At 38.1% G+C, this 20,839-nt stretch overlaps 1 protein-coding gene across 1 annotated transcript in view; it reads left to right on the top strand.

Moving 5' to 3' along the window:
• Window positions 1-9,504: 9,504 nt before the first annotated feature.
• The window catches only part of GLIS3 (GLIS family zinc finger 3), a gene marked incomplete at its 3' end in the record, with an annotated part of 140,359 nt that continues 129,024 nt past the window's right edge, over window positions 9,505-20,839 (top strand). The window contains exon 1 of the mRNA XM_008580032.1: window positions 9,505-10,465. Within this exon, the coding sequence (XP_008578254.1) occupies window positions 10,078-10,465 (388 nt within the window). The remainder of the gene's footprint in view (window positions 10,466-20,839) is intronic.

Below are 20,839 nucleotides of genomic sequence, written 5' to 3'. Positions count from 1 at the left end.
GTAGTTTTTGATCTTTGGAGCTGGATTGTTAATTTGCAGTTCTCCCAGATCATGGGAGTACTTTTTGAGGGAGATAATTCAGGAAGTGGCATCCCGTGCACATTCTCATCCCTGGATAAGTCATTTCCTGTGTTTCTGTAATTATTTTCTGTAGAGATATTATATTGTAAATAAGGTGGGAACACAGGACTTAACTCTTTAACTTTTCCCCAAGTTTGGTTGGTTCATAGACTCAATCAGGACTGGGGAAAAAAAGGCACATAGGAAATCTGTGCAATAAAAACATGTACTTCTCATTTCAGGAAGATGAAACAACAAAACCCTTAAAATGACATTAACACATAGTTTGATTAAAAGATCCCAAGTTCCAAGTTTTCCTAATTTCCCCCTTACTATAGGTAGAGTTAACACAAAAGCTTATTTTTTAATTGAAATAAAATAAAATATCCTTACAGAAAAGCAGACTTATCTTAAGCCTAATGAATTTTTGCAAATTGAACACATGTGGGTAGCTAGCATCTGGATCAAGACACAGATCATTACCAACACACTGGAAACATCTCTCATACTCTGTTCAAGTTACTACCTCCTGCTAAGGTAACCACTGTTCTGACTTCTAACAAATATGTTAGTTTTACATTTTTTTTTTTTTTTTTTCCTTTTTATCCTTTTTCGTGACTGGTAACGGGATCACAACCCTCGGTGTCGCGCCCGCACCGCGCTCAATCAGTGAGCGGACCAGTCTCTATATGGGATCCCAACCCTCGGCGGGAGCGCCACCGCGCTCCCAAGCACCACACCCTACCGAGTGTGCCACCGGGGTGGCCCAGTTTTACATGTTTTTAAAAATACTTTATGTAAATGGAATAATTTAATACGGGTCTGGCTTCTCTTGCACGGCACAACCTTTTAGTAGGTCAGATAATTTGGATACTACTTTAAAGATGATGGGAACAGTTTGGCTTGCAGAAAGAAATTAGTTGGTCAGGCATTACTTAATATGACAGAATTAAGGAAAAACACTAATGATACAGAAACCATATTTATATTTTGATGACAGTCTGATTAGGGAGAAAGAACAGACACTAGTGAAATACCTAGTGTGACACCAGTGCAGGTGACCAGGAAAACATTGCTCCTTCCCCCTTGACAACTCAGAGTGCATTTGACAATTCTCTGTGAGGGTCGACACTCCCACAACTAAAGAAGTGCCTGGTCTCAGTACTGAATTGACTTTGTTTTGCAGCTTTTAGCTAGTATTTTTCATTGTTCACCAGTATGCCAAGATAAAGGCAAAAATAATGTGGCTGCCCAGAGGAGTGGAATAGAATTTCTACGCTGTTAGAGAAAGGAATAGACTAGGAGAAATAGACTAGGAAACATGCAACTGTAATTAAACTGGTTCCACAAGCCACAGAGCATGGGATTCATTATTGTATAGTTACACCACACTTATACTATGTTTATTTAAGCAATAAATGATAAATGTAGGATACAATTATATATTTTATGTATGCCATATTTTTCAGTATAAATGACCAGTATAATATGAATAAAATAAATATAATAAATATATATGAATATATAAATGGATAAATGTAGGATACAATTATATATTTTATGTATGCCATATTTTTCAATATAAATGACCAGTATAATATGAATAAAATAAATATAATAAATATATATGAATATATAAATGTAGTATAAATATATGTATGATAAATGTAGTGTGAACAATACAAATATCTAGGCAAAGTATAAAAAAATCTATGTACATGTAAGAGCTGGGGAGAGTTCAAAGATAAATTAAACAGAACCCCAAAGCTTAGTGAAATTAGAATTTAGACAGAGAGATGAAACAGTGAAATAACTATAATGCAGTGTAGAAAGTAATGAATGTTAAAGGAGAGGTGTGTAGAGTAAAATATTTAACATTATCAGGTCCTTTTATGTACCAAGCACTGTGCTAAGCATGTGACATGTATTTTCCCATTTATTGTTCTACATTGTTGTGAACTATGCACAGTACTGTAATTACACCCATTTTACAGATCAGACAAGTGGAGACTAAGAAAGGATAAGGGAGGGCCTAACGTGAGTATTTGGAGTAGGCCTGGACGGTGAGGAAGATCTGAATTTGGAGGAAAAGAGGACAAAAGAAGGGAGCAGGGGAAACACCATCGAAGTAGACTCTAAGGCAATACGTAGGACAAACAGAAACAAGATTCCCATCATGTTCTGCTTTGGGGAAAAAAATCAGGGGACTTGTCTGTAAAACTGGAATCACGAAGGCTCTAAGTAGCTGAGGGCAGATCTGAGACGTAGAGAGCTGGTGGGGCCACCCTTGTCTGATGTGATCTTTTCAAGGCCAAGAACATGAATGACTGAACATTCCTTCAAGTGCAGCAAGCTTTGCTGAACTGCAGATGGGCAGATAGGGTCACAATGCAAGATCAGACCCTGTCCAGGGCTCCTTGATAAAGAGATCAGACTTTCTGAATACCAGTTATTTATGAAGTTTGGAGCCAGACCTATGAAGTTTCATTTCTAGGCCTGCTAAGTACTGTACACAGAAAACCAACCAGATGCCAGAGCTGTGTATGAATTCTTGTTATTCTTGTGCGTGAAGAAATGGATTAATGTTTTTCCAACCTTTTCAGCATGACCAATAGATTCCACTTCTGTCTGTAACTTGGCTGAGTCATTCATGGAGGTTTAAAAAAAAATTTTTTTTTTCAATAAATATGTTGTCATATTGGTTAAGGGCCTAGTCATTGTTGTGGACATTCATACTTCTGCAGTGATGTCAGTGAACATAATTGAACTTGTATAAAACTTCTGTCTACCAACAGCTAAAAATAGTTAACACTGGTCACTTTTAAGCAATAACTACACTGAAGCAAAGAAATCACTCAATTACACGTGTGATAGGGATACTTTAATATGCTTGAATGTTTGGTTTAAGTAGTGATGCATTTTATTTCTATAATCTTCTGTTTATTATACTTTTGAAAGGATTGTGATTTTAGCCTTGCAAATAGCTATTAATGTGGACTAAGTAGTTAGTTTTACAGACTAAATGACAAAGAATGCTCTATTCATTTGCCATATTTTAGTACCTATGTACCTCCTTGTGTGAGGATGGGTTGTTTTTGAAATAAAAATCTCCAGCCAGTTACTTTGCTTTTCTATTTCTGAAGAAGAAGCCTTTGTGTCTCAAACCATGGCCATGTGGTTCTCACTCTTTGCAATTCAGGTAATTAATTCAGCAGTGACATCATAGGGAATGTGTTCATTTTTCCATTTCAAATTCCTCTTCTCAGGATCTGATGGTTAACTCATATTAAGAACACATTTTTGAAAAACTCAGTTCTCAAAGACAGTTATGTGTAAATGTAAACTTTTCCCCCTTAAACATATAAGAGTGATATTTTATTCCAGGGAAGGTCATTCACCCTCTGGGATGAGGAAGATCTAAAATTGTCAGTCATTATGATCCTGATTCTGTTAGTTGATCAATTACTACTTATTGAGCACAATTGATTCATTGATATTTACTGAGTAAAAGGCACAGTAAAAGATGTGGTAGAAATGTGGCTTTGTATTATATAGTACTTATTTTTTATAAAGCTAAAAATGTTGAACTTTTTGGTCTTTATTACATCTATATTTTGGTTTTTATTTTACTTCAGCTGTTCAATTTTGTCTATACTTGCAACTGTTCTTTGTAGGTACTTGGGTAGGCAAAGAGTCCAAGTGCTTTTGTAACAGTGGCTTTTATGTTGTTTTGACTGTGACCCACTGCAGAATATATTTTTTGTCTTACGCAGGACACACCATATACACACAAATATGTAGACATGTATACCCACAAGTGACTGAAGTAAAAGAATACTTGACCATTAATATGTTCGATGCTGTCTGGTGGCTTCTGTTTTATTGTAGTTGGTTCTATTTTATTAAAAATGCTTTCTCTGTTGAATGATTGATTTCATGATCGCCAGTGGATTGCAACCCTGTTTGAAAAACACTGCTTTAGAAACAGTACTTTGTTAAACATAGATCTAGGAACATATAGCAAATTTATACCTAGACCGGGTCAATGCCTGAACTGAAGCATGTTTACTTTTACTAAACTTATGTTTGTCTTAAAAATCTTTATTGGTTCCAAGTTCATCTCATTTGGTGTGATTTCTTATTGCTGACCAAGGAGATCCCTTATTATCCCCCTCTCCACTGCCATTTTTGGTAGGAACAGAGTTTTCTGGGACTTTCTGTACTCACTGATGAGTTAGTGACTGAGGTAAAGTAAATGAAACACTTCTAGGTAATTACTACTAAAAGTAGTGACATTTAGTAAACTAGGAGGATATGAGAGTTATATAGGCGCACTGAAGTGTGGAAAGTGGATTCGAAGAGACATTATTGAACTTTTAATATTGCCCTCCAGCAATATTTTCCTGAAGCTTCTAAATTTCTTCCAGCAATCTGTACTCACTATCATTGTGTGCAAAGCTCTTGTTGCTGCTTCTCATTTTCAAGTTAGGATTGACTAACTAGGAATGAATTGCTGAATCGGGCTGGGCCATTCCTTTTTTCCCACCCTCTTCCCTTCCCTTTTCCCTTCCTCTTCCTTTCCTCTATGTCCGGTTCCTATTTACAACCTTATTTTGAATATCATAGCCAATAACTTAAATTTAAAATGGCACTGCCAGTTATTTCACCCCATAAACTCAGGAAATATCATTTCTATTTTTGAGAAAATTTTATAAAATACAAAAATAAAAAAAGTTAAAATGTGTATATCTGAAATTAGATAACTCAGGGTTTGAATCCAGATAAGACACAGTCAGAGCTTCTATTAGATGGGGTCCATAATGTTCATTATATTATCTCTTCTGAGTAGTCTTTGGAAGAATGGTCTTGAATCTCTGGAGAACACTAATTCTTCTTCATATTTTTATTTATTTTTATTTTTTATTTTTTTTTAAAGATGACCAGTAAGGGGATCTTAACCCTTGACTTGGTGTTGTCAGCACCACGTTCTCCCAAGTGAGCTAACCGGCCATCCCTATATAGGATCCGAACCCGTGACCTTGGTGTTATCAGCACCACGCTCTCCCGAGTGAGCCACAGGCAGGCCCTTTTCTTCATATTTTTAATTGGTATAACTCAGAAGAAAACTTCGATTTCGTCTTATTGGTGATTGTATTACTTAAATAACATCCCTACATCTTAGTGTTCAGAATAAATATTTTAATCCTCTTACAATTACCAAATTAGACCTTGGGAGTACCCAAGTGAGTAGGTTTATACATACTAGTTAGTAGATCTAACCTTCCTAAGTTTCTGCTCCACATCTCAATGATGAGGAATTAGCTCTATTTTGGGGTAACTTCTGTTGTAAATTCTGTGAATTTGTCAGTTTCAATGAATAAAGTTACGAAACCACAGAAATGATCAACTATACCTTGTGTGGGTTATTTTATCATAATATGGTACTCTCCAGTTTCAATTTAGGAAAATGATATTGTACACATCCAGTGCATTTCCTATATAATATCCTCCAGCTTCACAGGCACATGTTTGCACTTTCCTCTTGTTAAAATTGCAGACAAGAATAATTTTGATTTATTGGTGACATCTAATATAGCTGTGTTTATATTGTTGCCAATAAAATGACTTACATGATTGGTTTTTGTTTATACAATCTTTTCTGAGGAGTCAGTCACCTGTGTTAGGACAAGGTACATTCTGCTTATTAAAATGAACTCCTGGGATCTAAGAACATTCAGCTCTATCTGTCCTTGATTGAATTGCAAAATGTGCTTCACACTGCAGCCGTGCATGAGAATAACTTATATTATCTATCAATAGGCTTTTCATTTCTATATTCTTCTGGCTACAAAAGCTGTAACAAGAGAAACCCATGGGAATAGCATAGGCCTATTAACGATTAAGGCAGCAACGTTGGAAAGGCAGTGTTAATGAAATTATGCAATCATTAACCCAAAAGGAAAAAATAAAAAGAATCAATAAAAACTCTATTTTAGATGGCTTAGACATATATATAAGAAGCACTCTCAGGAGCAATTTGTTTGCTGACCAGTAATTTTGTGCCTCATTATCAGGTTTTCTATGCAGGGTAAGAAGTGCTTGCGGCATAAGGAATGGAAAATGTACAAAGACTAAATGTAGCCTAAGGAAATGAAATGATGTATGAAAATTAATAATTAACTGGCTCATCAGATGAATTATGACTCTAGATGAGTCTATTAATGATATTTACTAAGAAAGGGCCTTTGGCTGTAAATAGGCATTATGGAAGTTGTGTTTTTGAGATTTTCTTGTATGGATGAGTTAACATTGCTTTTCATTTGTTTAATCTTTTAATCCATGAGGAACAGGGCCTGGAGCCTTGGGTAGAAGGTAGAGTCATGATTTTATATTTTGATTAAAGGCATGCTTTTCCAAAAAACTAGTGGAATTATTAAATAGTTTCATGCCTTAGTTTCCTTAGGGGTTAAGTATTTCCTCTCTGACCTGATTTACAGGAGTGTATTTTCAGACTTCAAAAGTGGTCAAAAGGAAAGATTTATTAACTTTCGTGTTGACTCATATTAGCAGAATGATTTTCAGTGTGTGAACCAATGGAGTTTTAAAAATCTAAAAATGTCAGTATGTTAGATCCAAAATACCCTAAATTTATACTTTTGGATGCCCCTTTCTTTTTCTTTTTCTCATTTCTTTTTTGTTGTTGCTCTCAGTAGCCTGGGGTAGAGTAATTGGAGGGAGGACAGAGGAGAAAATGCTGGAGAATTTGATTAAGTTTTTCAGTAAAAAATGCTCTTCTGATGGAATCCTTTCAGAAAGGATTTCGATACTGATTAGTTATGATTTTACCTTTTCTGGCAAAGTGTAAATTTAATCCTAAAATTCCTTTTTTATGATTAGTGTTGCTTTTCAGCACGTTGCTGGAGGGTGAGCCTTCCTATCACCTCTTGCTTTGATGGAGCTGGCAGAGGTTGCTATTATCTTTGCTTTCGTATCTACCCAATCCCTCTGGTTTTAAGTGCCAAAGGTATAATGTTTACGTATTTATTTTTGATTACAGTAAATTAGTATTTTGGGTAATCTTTCTTATATAAGTAATCTGGAATAAAAAATTTTCAAGAGACCGTAGTGACTATAGCCAACCTCCGCAGCTTTCTATGGATGAAAAACTGTTAAGTCCAGAGAAGTTATAAATGACTTGCCAGAAGTAACAGTTGTCTTGGCTTTTTGAATGCTCTTTTCACTCTGACTCTATGAGGATGTGTCTTTCTTAAAAGTTAGCAGTTTATTCCTTTTTTGTTACCAAGTAGACTTAGATTCCTATCTTGATCATATGACCTAGCTAAAAGTATACAAAAATATTATGAGTAGACAAAATTGATTTTTGCATTCTGGTATCGAAGGCTTGAAAAATCTGTTGGCATAACTAATGTGAAAACTGGAAATATTAGGCTTCTTTTCACAAATAGTTTCTTTTATTTTTGTCCTGAGGCTGGTTTTGCTCAGCTCACATGCCATTGATCTATTGGTTTTTCTTTATGGCATTAATGACTTTAATTTCTGGCTGCTGCTTTTTTAGTAATAAAAGTTAAGTACATTTTGTTGTTGTTTTTACTTTCAACCTAAAAGCTATTTAAAACAGAAGTGCAGTTTATAAGAAAATAAAAATAAAATAAATATTCAGTCCAAGACATGCAGGTGTGAGTGCCTGATACTTAATTAAGTTCTCAGCACTTTAATTATTTTTCCTTCTTGCAAACTCACCTTCTTAATGATCAAGCCTAATGGTAAGTACCTACTTATGTGTATTTATCCAGATTTTTGATGAGAATTCCTGCTTGTATATGATCTTGCTGCCAAAAATGACTCCCTTATTTTAAAAAACCTGGAAATGGGCACAGTCTGCAAATCTGCAGACACTTGTCACTTGGACCATGGTCTTAATGACTCATATTTCCAGTCATGTTGGACAATTCTTCAGTTCCAAAAAATTGCCAATATGACATATTTCTTTTGCCTTTTTTATTTTTTGGTTGGTACTGAATAAGTGCTTTCTTTTTCAGGGTTAAGAGTCCTCAGAAAACAGTATTTTATCAATGAGTGGAGAATAGATGGCCAATTTTATCTGGCAAAGCATAGACATTAAATAATTGTTGCTCACAATCAACCAATGAATGAGTCAACAAACTGGACTGGTGACATACTTGAGTTCTGGACACAACAGAAAAGCACTGGAACTTTTCTAGTGTAAAAAAAAAAATCTTACAACCAATGTGATATCAGGATTTATTTATTATTGTTGTATAAACAAACTTAGATGATGTGGATTTGGATAACCTGGACTTATTTGTTCATTCATGGAGACCATAGTGGCAGGAGTGAGACCTGAATTAGAGAAATACTGTTGAGTGTTTCCTAGGACTAGATGGTAGCACAGTATTAAATGTCACAGACTGACAATAATTCTTAGTAAAATAGTGAAACAGAGAATTGGTAAAAATGAAGAAAACATCGCAGATTTTATATTGTTAATTATTTTTGAAGTTCCTCAATATAGACACACAAGCTAAATTTTGCAGAAGACATAGTGAGTGCCTGACTTTAAAATAAAATATTTTTGATCTTCTAAGATGATGAAAGAAAAAAAGAATTCTTCACAAAAAGGTTTCCCTGCTTGGTATCCTTTCCTTGATGATTTATGGAGTCATTCTTTTTGGTGTTGAGTTGAAAATATTTGTCCAAGACCTTGAGTGGATCACACAGAAGAAGTAGGAATCATCCAATTAAGGATATCTGGTCACTGCTGCTTTGCACTCAGTCCTCATTTCCTGTGTTTGTTCAGCTTTGGCTTCTTTCCATGACTATCGTGTCCATATAAAGGACAGGTTGTGACCATGTCTATCATACATTTAGAGTAGTGGCACTACCATGGCCCTTAGCCACCTCATTGCATACATTTTGGAGAGCTATTGGTCACAGGAGGGAGGGAGGGAAGGGCCTTCTTAAATGCTTTGAACTGTGGAGTACTGACATCACTATGTATGGGTGGATGATTATGTCCTGTGGTCATGTCAGTGCTTCTCTTGGTTCTTCCTCTGCTTCCTTGGTGGCACGAAGTTGTAGCAGTATGGTCCATTTATCATATGTCGTGCATGGTGAACATACTAGACCCCTTACCTTCAGAAGGGCTGTTCTTTCCTTCTCCGTTCCATAAGGTGTTCTGCACAGCCTTTTCCTTTCCTAGGATCTTAATGGGACGTTAGAGTATTGTGGTGTTGATTCTGTTTCCATCTCTATAACTCAGGATCAATATGGAACTAAGACTCTAATGCTGCGGTGAATATTTTTATATATGGATATATGAAAACTTTGCAATATTCTTAGGCCTAGTTTTTTATCTTTTGTAAATCTAGGGACTGTGAAAAGATTGCTGTTAGAGTGAAAATTAGAGATGCTTTAATGTCCTCAAAGTCTTATTTAGAGGCCATGTCTGCTTTGTGTTTGTTTACTGGAAACTTTGAAGCATTGGTCTCACAGCTCATGAAGGTGGTGATTTTGGATTTCCCAAAACCCACTGTAGCAAAAGTGAACTGTTATGGACAGATCCTCTAGAGAACAAAATAAGTTTCATTTTGCATGCTGGCCCCAGTAGATTGGTTGCAGTTGTCAAGAGCACTGTATCGAGAAGGGTAAAGTGGCAAACAAAACAGTGCAGTGATCCATAATCCATGTCTTCCGTGAATGCAGAAGAGCAGAGTGCCTGCCAGTGAGCCATGTATTTGATGTCCCTGTTCTATCTAAAAGGCCATTTTGCTAAGGGTGCTTCTTTCTTCCTGATATGAATGCTACACAGGTTGAAAACTCACTGTACCTTATTTTTGTTTTTACTTTTAAAAATGCCTGCATTTATTTTTTTAAACAGGCTTAGAACCTACACCATGGATAACTTATTGGACTTTGCCTGAAAGGAGTCATTAGTGCCACTGGATATTTGACCATCCTGGCCACAGGTTTTACAGAATGAATGGAAGGCCATGCAGCATGAGTCTCCACCGGACATCGGGAACCCCACAGGGGCCTGGGATGGTCGGTGGCCAACACATCCCCCCCATCCGAGCCCACTCGGGGACTCCTGGCCCCTCGTCCTGTGGAAGCACACCAAGTCCCGCTATTGGAAGCCTTGTTAACAGTCTCCATCTCAAGATGCCCTCGGGAGGAGGGATAGCTCCTCAGAACAGCATGGCTGAGAGCCCCATTCATCTGCCTGCCCTGAGCCCCAGGAGACAAGTGCTCACCAATGGGAAGCCACGATTCCAGGTCACCCAGGCTGGCAGCATGTCAGGGTCACACTCTTTAAAGCCAAAGCAGCAGGAGTTTGGAAGCCCTTTTCCTCTAAATCCTGGGAAAGGTAGGATTATATTTCTGGGATCTATTAAAAGTGGAAACTATTTTTTTCTCCCCATAGTCCCTTCTCTGCCAGCAAATTCTATATGAAAAATACATGATTTGATGTCAGGGTCAAAGTTGATGGTCTCCCAATGATACATAGCTTGCTCAGTAAGGGGGTGAGTATGTGTATGTGAGCCAGGGGACCACAGTGGTAATGCTGGACATGAGCATGTGACACTTCATGGGACTGTGAAATGGAGCGGAAGGTAAGATAGAAAGATCAGAAATAGGGAGATAGGGTGGGTGGTGGTGGCAGAAGGGCAGGAGCAGGTTTAGCAAGATCCTGCCCTCTGGACACATGTTGCTCTGCCCTGGCTCACTGGGGGCTGGATTCTGCAGGCCGTGGACAAGATAGTTGTCAGAACTGCCATGATGCCAATACTAGAAGAAAGGTGATGTATGGAAAGAAGGGATTCAAAAAGGGAGAAATTTTAATAACCAATAAAATGAGAAATCAGTGTGTACAAATGATAAGAAAAATTATTTTAAGAGCAAAACCTATAATTTTGCTAATACAGCTAGTAACAAGAGGGAAGCAAACTAGAAGAGAATAATGAAAAGATGTATTTTGTGCTTGTGGAGAACTAAAAAACCTGGTTACTTTGAAATGCAAAGATAATGTGCTTTTAATTCAGTAGTGTTTGAATGACTGTGTATTTTAAATTAAAGAATAATTGTTGGAAAATAACAAATTATTTGAATGACTTACTCTCTCTAGAAATTGATGTTGACTTAATGAGATTATTCACAGATGATGTGTGTACTTAGGCTAGAAAGAGCATGTATCCTATGTAAAATATAGCTTTGTTATGTAAAATAGCACAGTTATATATTCCTTACGGCATTTTTATCATTTAGTCTTAAATATTTATATTAAAAGCACTTACAACACCAAATAGAATTACTAGCAGCCTTCTGATAGCCACTCACCCAGTTAATTAAGGTGAATAATGATTTATATTAGGCAAGTAGCAAATAGTTGTTTGTTTTAGTTTCTGTGTAAAGAGCAGTTGGTATAAATGGACAGATTAAAAAAAACACTGTACATACATGTAGCTTTTTTATTTTCTTTCTCCTTTATTTATTTACTTTTGGTTTAGGTTTGGTTTTGAGTTGTTTTATTTCTTAAGTAAATACTCATATCTAGTATAAGTATAAGAAAAAGTTTCCCTGGGGGCTATCTCCAAAATAGTTCTGTCATTGCTGAGTTGCTATGTTCATGGGGTGGCAAGTGGCAAGTTAAATTCCTTACTGTCAAATTCAGGGGTTTGGATTTTCAAGTGCTGAGGCCCAGTAAAATCTTTCAGATCATGCTTGGCTAGTGAACTGTAGCTTGCTTTTATGTGTACCCATGTTTGCAATCCTGACTGAAAATAATAATGGTGATAATATTAATAACGTGCATTTATTATATTATAAGTTTGCATGCGTCAGGCTCTGTATTAAGTGCTTTCCAATGTGTAGTCTTGATTATTCCTCACAATAGCCCTGAGTTATATGCTATGGTTTATTTAACTGATAAGGGTACTAAGGTTTAGAAAGAATGAGTAACTTCAGGGTCACCAGACAGTAAGGAGTTTGGGAATATTATTTTGATGGTGACCAGAAGTAGCTATAATTATAATCATGGTTAAAAAAATGCTTCAGGTGCTTAAGGCATAGTGAACTCTCAGGGTCAGTACACCTTGGAATGCATGGAAAAAATAGTGCTGCTTCCTGATTTTCCCCTTTGTGGCTTTCTGGCTTCTTGCTCAGCTTCCTAGCATGCAGTGCCTGTCCTGGAACTATGTGGTTGGGGCATGCATGGGCAAGGATAAGGAGTCGAGGATACTGTATTATTATCACTGCTGGCCTTGCACCTTGGATGCCACCAATGGTCTGGATGGTGCCAGAAGTGGCTGAATGTGTCCCTTTCCAATCTCGGTTGACCATTCCTAAACTAAGCCAATAACTGGTGGAAAATGGTGATCTGGGACTGTTTGAATTTTGTCTGATAATTTACTTTAAAAAATTATTGAGCATATATTATGGGTGAGCCACTGTTTTGGAGATAAAATAGCCAATAAAACATAGTTCTTGCCCTTAAGGAGTTGGAGAATTCATACACGTAAATGAGCAGTTAAAATAAAGCACAGTATGGGCTCTGATAGGAATCCAATCAAAGTGATGTGGCATTATTTGAGAGGGGCTCCCGGCTTGTGCTGGGTAGGTGGATCTGGGAGGAGAGTAGAATATCAGACACACACCTGAAGGGTGAGGAGCTGGCCTTGCAGTCATGCAACGTATGTGTTGTGTGTGTGTGTGTGTGTGTGTGTGTGCATGGAGGGGGATGTCTGGAATTTATTTTGGTTGGGAGAAAAGCACACTGAAATCATGGTGCATTTCATGAACTTCCACCTGGTTCACGCAGGTGGGAGGTATGGAGATTGTGGTAAGAGAGGAGGTTGGAGAAGCCAGATGAAAGGTCATGAATGACATGCCAGTAGATAGATAGAGCTATCAAATGATAGATCCAAGGAGTTTGGATCTATCTTGAGAACACTGAAGGAACATGCAGCTCTGTGGGAGTATTAGTTGGGGTTCTCCAGAGAAACAGAGCTAAGAGGATATATTTGTATATGTGTGTGATATGTAGATACATATGTGTGTGTGGATATGCATATATGTATGCATGTATGTATATATGTATAAAGAGTAATGTAAACATAGAATTTAAAGATAATACAAATCTTTCCATGAATTTTTTGAAATCCCCTCATACTCTTTTTCTTTTAATTTATGTGTATTATTTTTTCAAACAGTTAATAAGTTGTTAGTACATACATGCCATTAAGTTGTTGACACCTCACTACTCAAATGCAACTGTTAGGTGTTTCTTTTGGCCCAGGGGCACCGTGGAAGAAGTGACTGAGACACTAAGCATGCCATGAACTAAGAACATTTGGAAATCTCTGTCATAGGAGTTTATTTTTCTCACACAAAGAGAAGGCTGGGGTGGGTGATTGCTGCTGGGAGTTGGTGGCTCTTTTATGTCAGGTTCGAGCTCACGGAGCTTTCTTTAGTTTTTCCTCTTGGTTGCACAATGGCTGCCTCATTCCAGCTCCAGCAATAGAGTCTGCCTTCCAAGAAGAATGAAGAGGAATGGAGAAGGGCAAAAGGCAAAAAGAAAAAAAGGACAACTCCCCCCAATCTGTTCCCTTTAAGATGGCTTTCTCAGGAGCCCCACCCAGCTATTCCCGCTTAAGTTAATTATTACATAACTTATTTCTTAAATAAAATTCATTCTTTGGTACTGAATTTATCTTTTTTTTTAAATAAAGCTTGATCTTTCCTTATATTATTTTGTATGATGTTCTATTATATTATATTTTGCTTTTTGGCATTTTGCCACCTTTATCTCTCTCAAGTAAGTGGAACCACTTGTAAGTAAGTTGCAAACGTTGTGACATTTTACCCCCAAATTCCTAAGCAAATCTCTTTCATGCCACACTACTAAAATATATTAATCATAACCAAGGAATTTAACTTTGATAAAAGAATATTATTTATATAATTATATCTTAACATATAGTACATATTCAAATTAATTGTGTTATTATTTTGTTTTAATTTTATGTTATTTATAATATGTTATTGTTTCCTTTCCCCGCTTATTATCCAAATGTCCTTTATAGATATTTTTTTCTTTAGACCAGGATCTAATTGAAGATCATGCACGACATTTGGTTGTCATAACTCTGTATTATTTATATAATTATATCTTAACATATAGTACATATTCAAATTAATTTTGTTATTATTTTGTTTTAATTTTATGTTATTTATAATATGTTATTGTTTCCTTTCCCCGCTTATTATCCAAATGTCCTTTATAGATATTTTTTTTCTTTAGACCAGGATCTAATTGAAGATCATGCACGACATTTGGTTGTCATAACTCTTTAGTCTCTTTTAATCTAGAACAGCCCTCTTCCCCTGCCTTTTCTTCGTGTTTCATGACAAAATATGTTGATATTTTTCAAGAGTTCAGGTCAGTCGTCTTGTTCCACAGTCTGGTTTGTCTCATCATTTCTTCATGTTTGGAATCAGGTCAAACATTTTTGGCAAGAGTACTACCTGGGTGATTTGTGCCCTACTCATTGCACTGCACCAGAAAGCCCTGAATGTGAAGTACACTTTCCCTTTCAAAATTAATAAATAATCTTAAGGGAATATTTTGTTCTCCAGCAACCTTTCACAGCATCCATTGAAGATCCTTGTCTGAATCAGTGAATGCATTGATTGCAGAACAGTGATTTTCTGACTGTCATTCCTTCTGTGTTTATTGGCTGGTATTCTTCTGGAAAGAGAAGCTTCTCTACCCTCTCTTTTTGAGAATCACTGTAGCTTGTAGATTTTTAAAAAAATTTTTCTGTACTCAAGTTCATTACCGTTATCCTTTCTGATGCTCAGATTGTCCCTAATTTGGCCAGTGAGAGCCCCTTGAAGTTAGTTCCTGCGTCCTTTTGACATGTTCCTGTTAAGTCCTTCCTTGCTCACAGGCATAGCAATATGTTCTGGGCTCACTCATGCTTCCCTACCCCAGCCCTGAAGTCATCCATTTTCTCAAAAAGCTCAAGTCCCTTTAGTGGGGAATGATATTTGGAAAACTGGGTAAAAGAGTGTTCTGGTTGACTCTGGGATGTCACTGCTTCTAAACCCTTTCTGTGGGCAGAGTTAGGAAATATCTTGGAAGAAGACGATGACTTCCAGTTAAAATACCACATTACAGTGTTATTGAGCCCCTTAGTGTCAGCTCTTCCTCACACTTCCCCAGTGCACACTCGTCAGTGAGAACCTGGTTCTCAGAAACATCAGTGTATTTTTGTTTGTTTGTCCTACAGAAAGAAAAGAGTTACTTTTTGCTTTACATTCCTAAGATAGAAATTAGTTTTAAAATTGATGGCTTACTACATGGAATGCAGGGATAAGAGTGTTCCTATTTATCTGAGCCACTGAGTGAACAATCTGCAGTTGGCAACTTAATGGCCTTGCTAGGATTTGTGAGGGAAGGATCCCAGTTACATTGTACCAATAATAGCATTTTCCTTTACTTCCTGCTCCAACAGTTACTCATTGTAATTAGACTGGTAGAAATGCGTTTTTCAAAGCATCTGGGAAATCAGTTTTATGATTCCCACTTTGAGCACATTTGACACAACTATTTAAATATTTAAGACAATTCTACATTTGCAGTACCCAGAGGACTATATAATTGGGAAGATTTTCATTATAAAGGTTTTTATTTTACTTCTGGGCCTCTGACATTTCTTGTTGGGTTCTGCTGTCCTTGGAGACAAAGGGAGTTAGTTATTCATTAGCGTTTGTGAGTTATTCATTATTGTTGGTCAGAAAAAAAAAAACCCAGAATAATATCAACAAAGGACACCAAACTAATTGGGATTAAAAAACTCTTTTGTGTCACTTAAGTCTGGTGTCTCTTGTAAAGATCTGTTTAAGAAAAATAATGTATTGTGTGAACTGGGAGGTCTAAAAATTAATGCACTTTAAATAATATATCAAGTTTTAATTTTTATTGTTTGTGGTTGGCTAATTCAATTGGCTATAATCTGGAGTTTAGGTTAGAGCTTGATTCTTCAGTGGGTCAGCTAGCTTCTTGTTTTTCTCCCATGCCATGTGATAAATTTTAAAATACTGCTACTGATTTAAAATGTTTCTTTCCTTTATCTCTCCTTCACTTATGTTTATACCTGGAAAAACAACAGACAGTGAAAAACGTCTGCTAACACCAGTGTGTGCACCATACTGAATGTAGTCTTGTTAGAACTGGGGAAAGAATAGCAATTGGGCTCCCACATTTTTGAAGAGATACAGTGAATATATGAGCTAAAGAAAGTTAGGGAAAAATACTTGGTTACTCTTTTTCACTTCTACTTTTTAATCATTTATATTTCCTTGCACTTCCAATGTGGCTTCCTGTAGAATTAGAGCAAATAAAGTTAATATTCCATAAAAGGTTCCAAAAATAACCAAACCAGCCAGAAACCAAAGGCATTATTCCAGTTGAGGTAGCCAGAGTTTTCATTTCGTCTCGCCAAAAGGCAGGTGAAACACAATGTTTACTTTTGTTTACTCTCTGGGCTGCACAGGTCCACTTTGTGTGATTTATTGATGCTGGGTATAAATCAAATTGATGACGGATTTCCAACTATTACTGAATGGAGACATGATTTGTTCCAGTTATAAAAGCAGTTTGTCAGTCTCATAACATTCCACCTTTCAAAGAATATACTACATTAACCCCCCCACCCCAAACACTATAGAACATGAAGCTGAAATGTAACATCCACCTATAGCATTCTCTAAGGCTGTTAAACAGGACCAGCCTTGGACTTGTACAGTACTTTGTAGTTTGCAAACATTCATATTGATTATTCTATGTGGTTTGATCCAATGCTCGGTCCAGTGAGGCAGGGCCAGTGTGATTGGTGCTATTTTAGGGATGAAGAGACTGAGGCTCAGTTTGCTGGTCGATCTCATTCTTTGTGTGCTGTGTGGGTTTACATCAAACAGGACTCCACTGTCTGATATCTCCTGCTATAGGAGAAATCTTGCCCCTTCCTCCATTGGAGTTTGAGGTTGCTGCCATTTCTGAAAAAGTATACTTTTTAAAACTCAAACCATTCGACTGTCATTTCTATCCATGAGCTGATGAAATGGATCTTTGCTCCTCTTCTGGAAAATTTTACTTGATGGTTTTCAACGATTGGCCCCTCTGAACTCAGAGAGCACTGTCCACCTGGGCAGGGGTCAGGGCCTCTATGTTCTTGCCACCTGAGTGACATAAATATACGCACAAGTGCCTTTCCATGCCTCTGTCTGTGTGAAGTCTTTAGAGGGAAGCAGGTGGTTATCACGAATAGATTTGCTACTTCTGACTCATCACATTTAAAAGACACAGTGGATGATGACTTGTATCTACTACCTGTTGTCATGGCTGCATTGTATGAATAACAAAAGAAGTAGAAGGTCTGTCATTGACTCTGAGATAATAAACAAGTTAAAAAAGCGGTGGAGGACCTTGCTGCTCAGGTATAGTCTGAGGACCTGCAGTTTTAGCATCCTCCGGGAGCTGGTCAGAAATGCACAGTCTCAGGGTCACCCCAGACCTACTAATTCACAATGTGCATTTTAACAAGATCCCCAGGTGATTCATGTACACAGGCTGGCTTCATGGCTGCGTGAGTACAGGTCCCATACTCAGAAGGGGTGGCCTGCCCTTGGAGTTTAATGTTCTGTGGTCACCGTGTTGACATTCTTAATAATTTTATCTTTGAATCTGTGTTTAGTATGTGAAGTTTGATGGGACACTGGAGCATGCTTGGGGTCTCAGTTCATGCATGGTCCTGCTTCCTGCCAGGATGGGCCATGGGCTCTTTCCCTCCCCCACCTGGGGATCTCTGCTGCTCTCTGTTCCCAGCAGGGACCTGAGCATGGATGTGAGGAGGTCAGGATGGGGTGTGTGTGTCCATGTGCCCAATTGAGGGTGAGGCTCTGGGCACCTTTGATGGTCTTCACTTGCTCTACATGTATCCCTGTGCAGAAGGAGCCCAGAGTTAAATAGCTAGTTAAAAAACACCCCAACAATTCAAGAGAGAGACCTGAGAAGAAAAGAGAAAGCTTTTTTCTCACTTTTTGAACAAGAGACCCAGCATTTTCATTTTGCACTAATCCCCATAAATTACGTAGTTGTCCTTGCAAATGCATGCTGAGATTTGAGAAGCACTGCTGTAGGAGAAAGAGCATGGACTCTGGATGAAGAAGACCCACCCTGCAGTTCAGGCTTTCCTGGTGTGTGACTTTATTTATTTATTTATTTTTTTCCTTTTTGTCTTTTTTCCGTGTCCGGCAACGGATCGCAACCCTCAGTGTCGCGCCCGTACCGACCGGGACCGGCAATGGGATCGCAACCCTTGGTGCCACACCCGCACCTCGCTCAGCCAGTGAGCAGGAACCGGTCTGTATGTGGGATCCGAACCCTCAGCGGGAGCGTCGCCACGCTCCCAAGCGGCGCACTGTAGCAGTGCGCCACCGGGCCGGGCCCCTGGTGTGTGACTTTAGCAAGCCACTTGGCCCCCCTGCCTCAGTTTCCTCATCTGTAAAATGGCAGTAATGTCTTACCCTCATTTCTAAGCAGTCAGGGTCTAGGCAAAGGGCTGACCCGGCCACGTGTCCTTCAGCAAGAACATGTCCATGGCATCTCTCATCTTTGGCTTTGGTTTCATGAGACTTATAAACAAAGCTGGACATTATGGCCTGAGAGTGGGATGGAATTGGAGGGCAGGGTTCAGAATGGGACAGGAAGGTCAGAAATCAGGTCTTCAAGTCCATGGGAGTGGATGGATAGTGAGAGTCAAGAAGCTGAGGAAGGCAGGGATTGGGGACCTTGGGAAGGGAGGAGGTGAGCTTCAGGGAACCTCTGAGCTACGAGGACTTTCCAGGTAGTCACCCACTTACGTGGAAATCTCTGGTGCGTGTAAGATGGTGGAACAGATAATGGCATTTGCTTTTGAGGGTGAAATTAGATGATGAATGCAAAAGTGTCTTTTAGACTGAAATACCAGAGGTGTGTAAAGTATTGTCATTCCTTGATTACTGATCAGTGTGGGCAGTATGGATCTCCAAAACCACAGCAGCTGCTGCCGTACAAGTGGGCCTCCCTCTGCTGCCCACTTCATTCATGTGACTTGTCCCTTGAAATAAAGGCCTACTGCTTAGTCATAACTCCCAAGTCTCGGCAGTATGAAAGCTACTCGATGCATGCATTTAGAACCCTAAAAGCTCCATATTTTCACAGTTTGCTTCAAAAACTAGAGAGAAAAAAATCTAAAGCACAATAAACAAGCATTGGGGTGAAATAAAATATTTTGAAAGTTTATCTCCTTCTAAAGATTTTGCTTTATTTAGGTAGGGTGAGCATATAATCCAAAGTTAGACACATGCAGGAGTGAAATGGGGTCCTATTAATAATTATGCCCAGGACTGTCCCGTATGAACTGGAATGTCGGTTCGCCCTACATTTAGGGAAAAGTTTGATTGCTTTTAGATTCAAAATCTTACTCAACTGCCTTCAGGTGAAGTAGGTCAATCTATTTGACAGAATTAGCTTCATATAAATTAATAGCAAAATTACTTTTTGGTGCCAGTGAGTGATTATTAGTATATTACTATGTGGAACACATAAATTTTTGGTGTTTCTAAGGTTGAAAATAAACTAGCTAGCAATTATTTACTACTATGTTCTAGAACTTTGCTTAACTTTTGCATATCTTAATTTAATCCTCCATAGCCCTAGGAAGTATCCTATTGAAAACATGAGAAAAGAGAGGCTTGGAAAGATTAAGAAACTTTCCCAAGAATGCCCAGCAGAAGAGCTGGGTATTTTAACCCATGTCTCACTAACTCCAGAGCCCTAGATATCTCCATAGGATGTTTTGTTCTTTTGGCACAGGATTTGCCTCAAAAGGTTAGGGTCTTGGTGATTGAGAGTAATTTCTTGAAAGATACATTATGTCTACCAGAATTTCTACTGTGTGTGGTGGTGTAATCAAATATATTTATTTGAAAATATATTTATTCTCAAATATATTTATTTGAAAAGAACAGCAAGCTGAAGCAGAGAAACCGCTGCCAAGTAAATTTTTGCAGGTGTTTGTGTTGATTTGTGTTAAAAGTACCCCTGGTTACTTGCTTAAAATAGTGGGTTTGGTACAGTCAGGTCGGCAATAAAAAGTGAAAAGGAAAGATAAAGTCATGGTCAACTGTTTGAACCCTTAGTCTGGGCCAGCTGTTGCACAGAGCAGAGCTGCTCAGCCACCTAATGAGGGCACAACCTGCAAGGCCCTCTGTGATCGCCCTGGAGCTCATTTTCTCTTTAATTCTCATACAAATCCCATGTATCATTAGATTAAAAAAACTGAGGCTTGAAGAGATGAAGGAACTTAGCAGCGGTCACATGGCTAGTATGTGGCAAAGCTGGGAATTGAATCCAGGTTACTCCTACCCCACGACCTTGAATCTTAACCATCCTACCATATACTGTTGGGAAGAGTCAGGGAGCCTTGTTCCTGGTAGCATTATCGTGAGCAGAGCTGGAGACCAGTGCTTTCTACCGCAACACACTGATTCCCCAAGTACCTTATTCAGGACTCTTTTGGTTGTGGGTACCTAAAACCCTCTGTTCTTTCTTTTTTTTTTTTTTTTCCTTTTTGTCTTTTTTTTTCGTGACCGGCAACGGATCGCAACCTTCAGTGTCACGCCCGTACCGGACCGG

This window comes from Galeopterus variegatus, unplaced genomic scaffold (assembly GCF_000696425.1).
Source record: "Galeopterus variegatus unplaced genomic scaffold, G_variegatus-3.0.2 Scaffold2005, whole genome shotgun sequence".
Classification (NCBI taxonomy): Eukaryota; Metazoa; Chordata; class Mammalia; order Dermoptera; family Cynocephalidae; genus Galeopterus; species Galeopterus variegatus.
The sequence above is the reverse complement of the archived record's forward strand: the minus strand, read 5'-3'. Positions and strand labels throughout refer to the sequence as shown.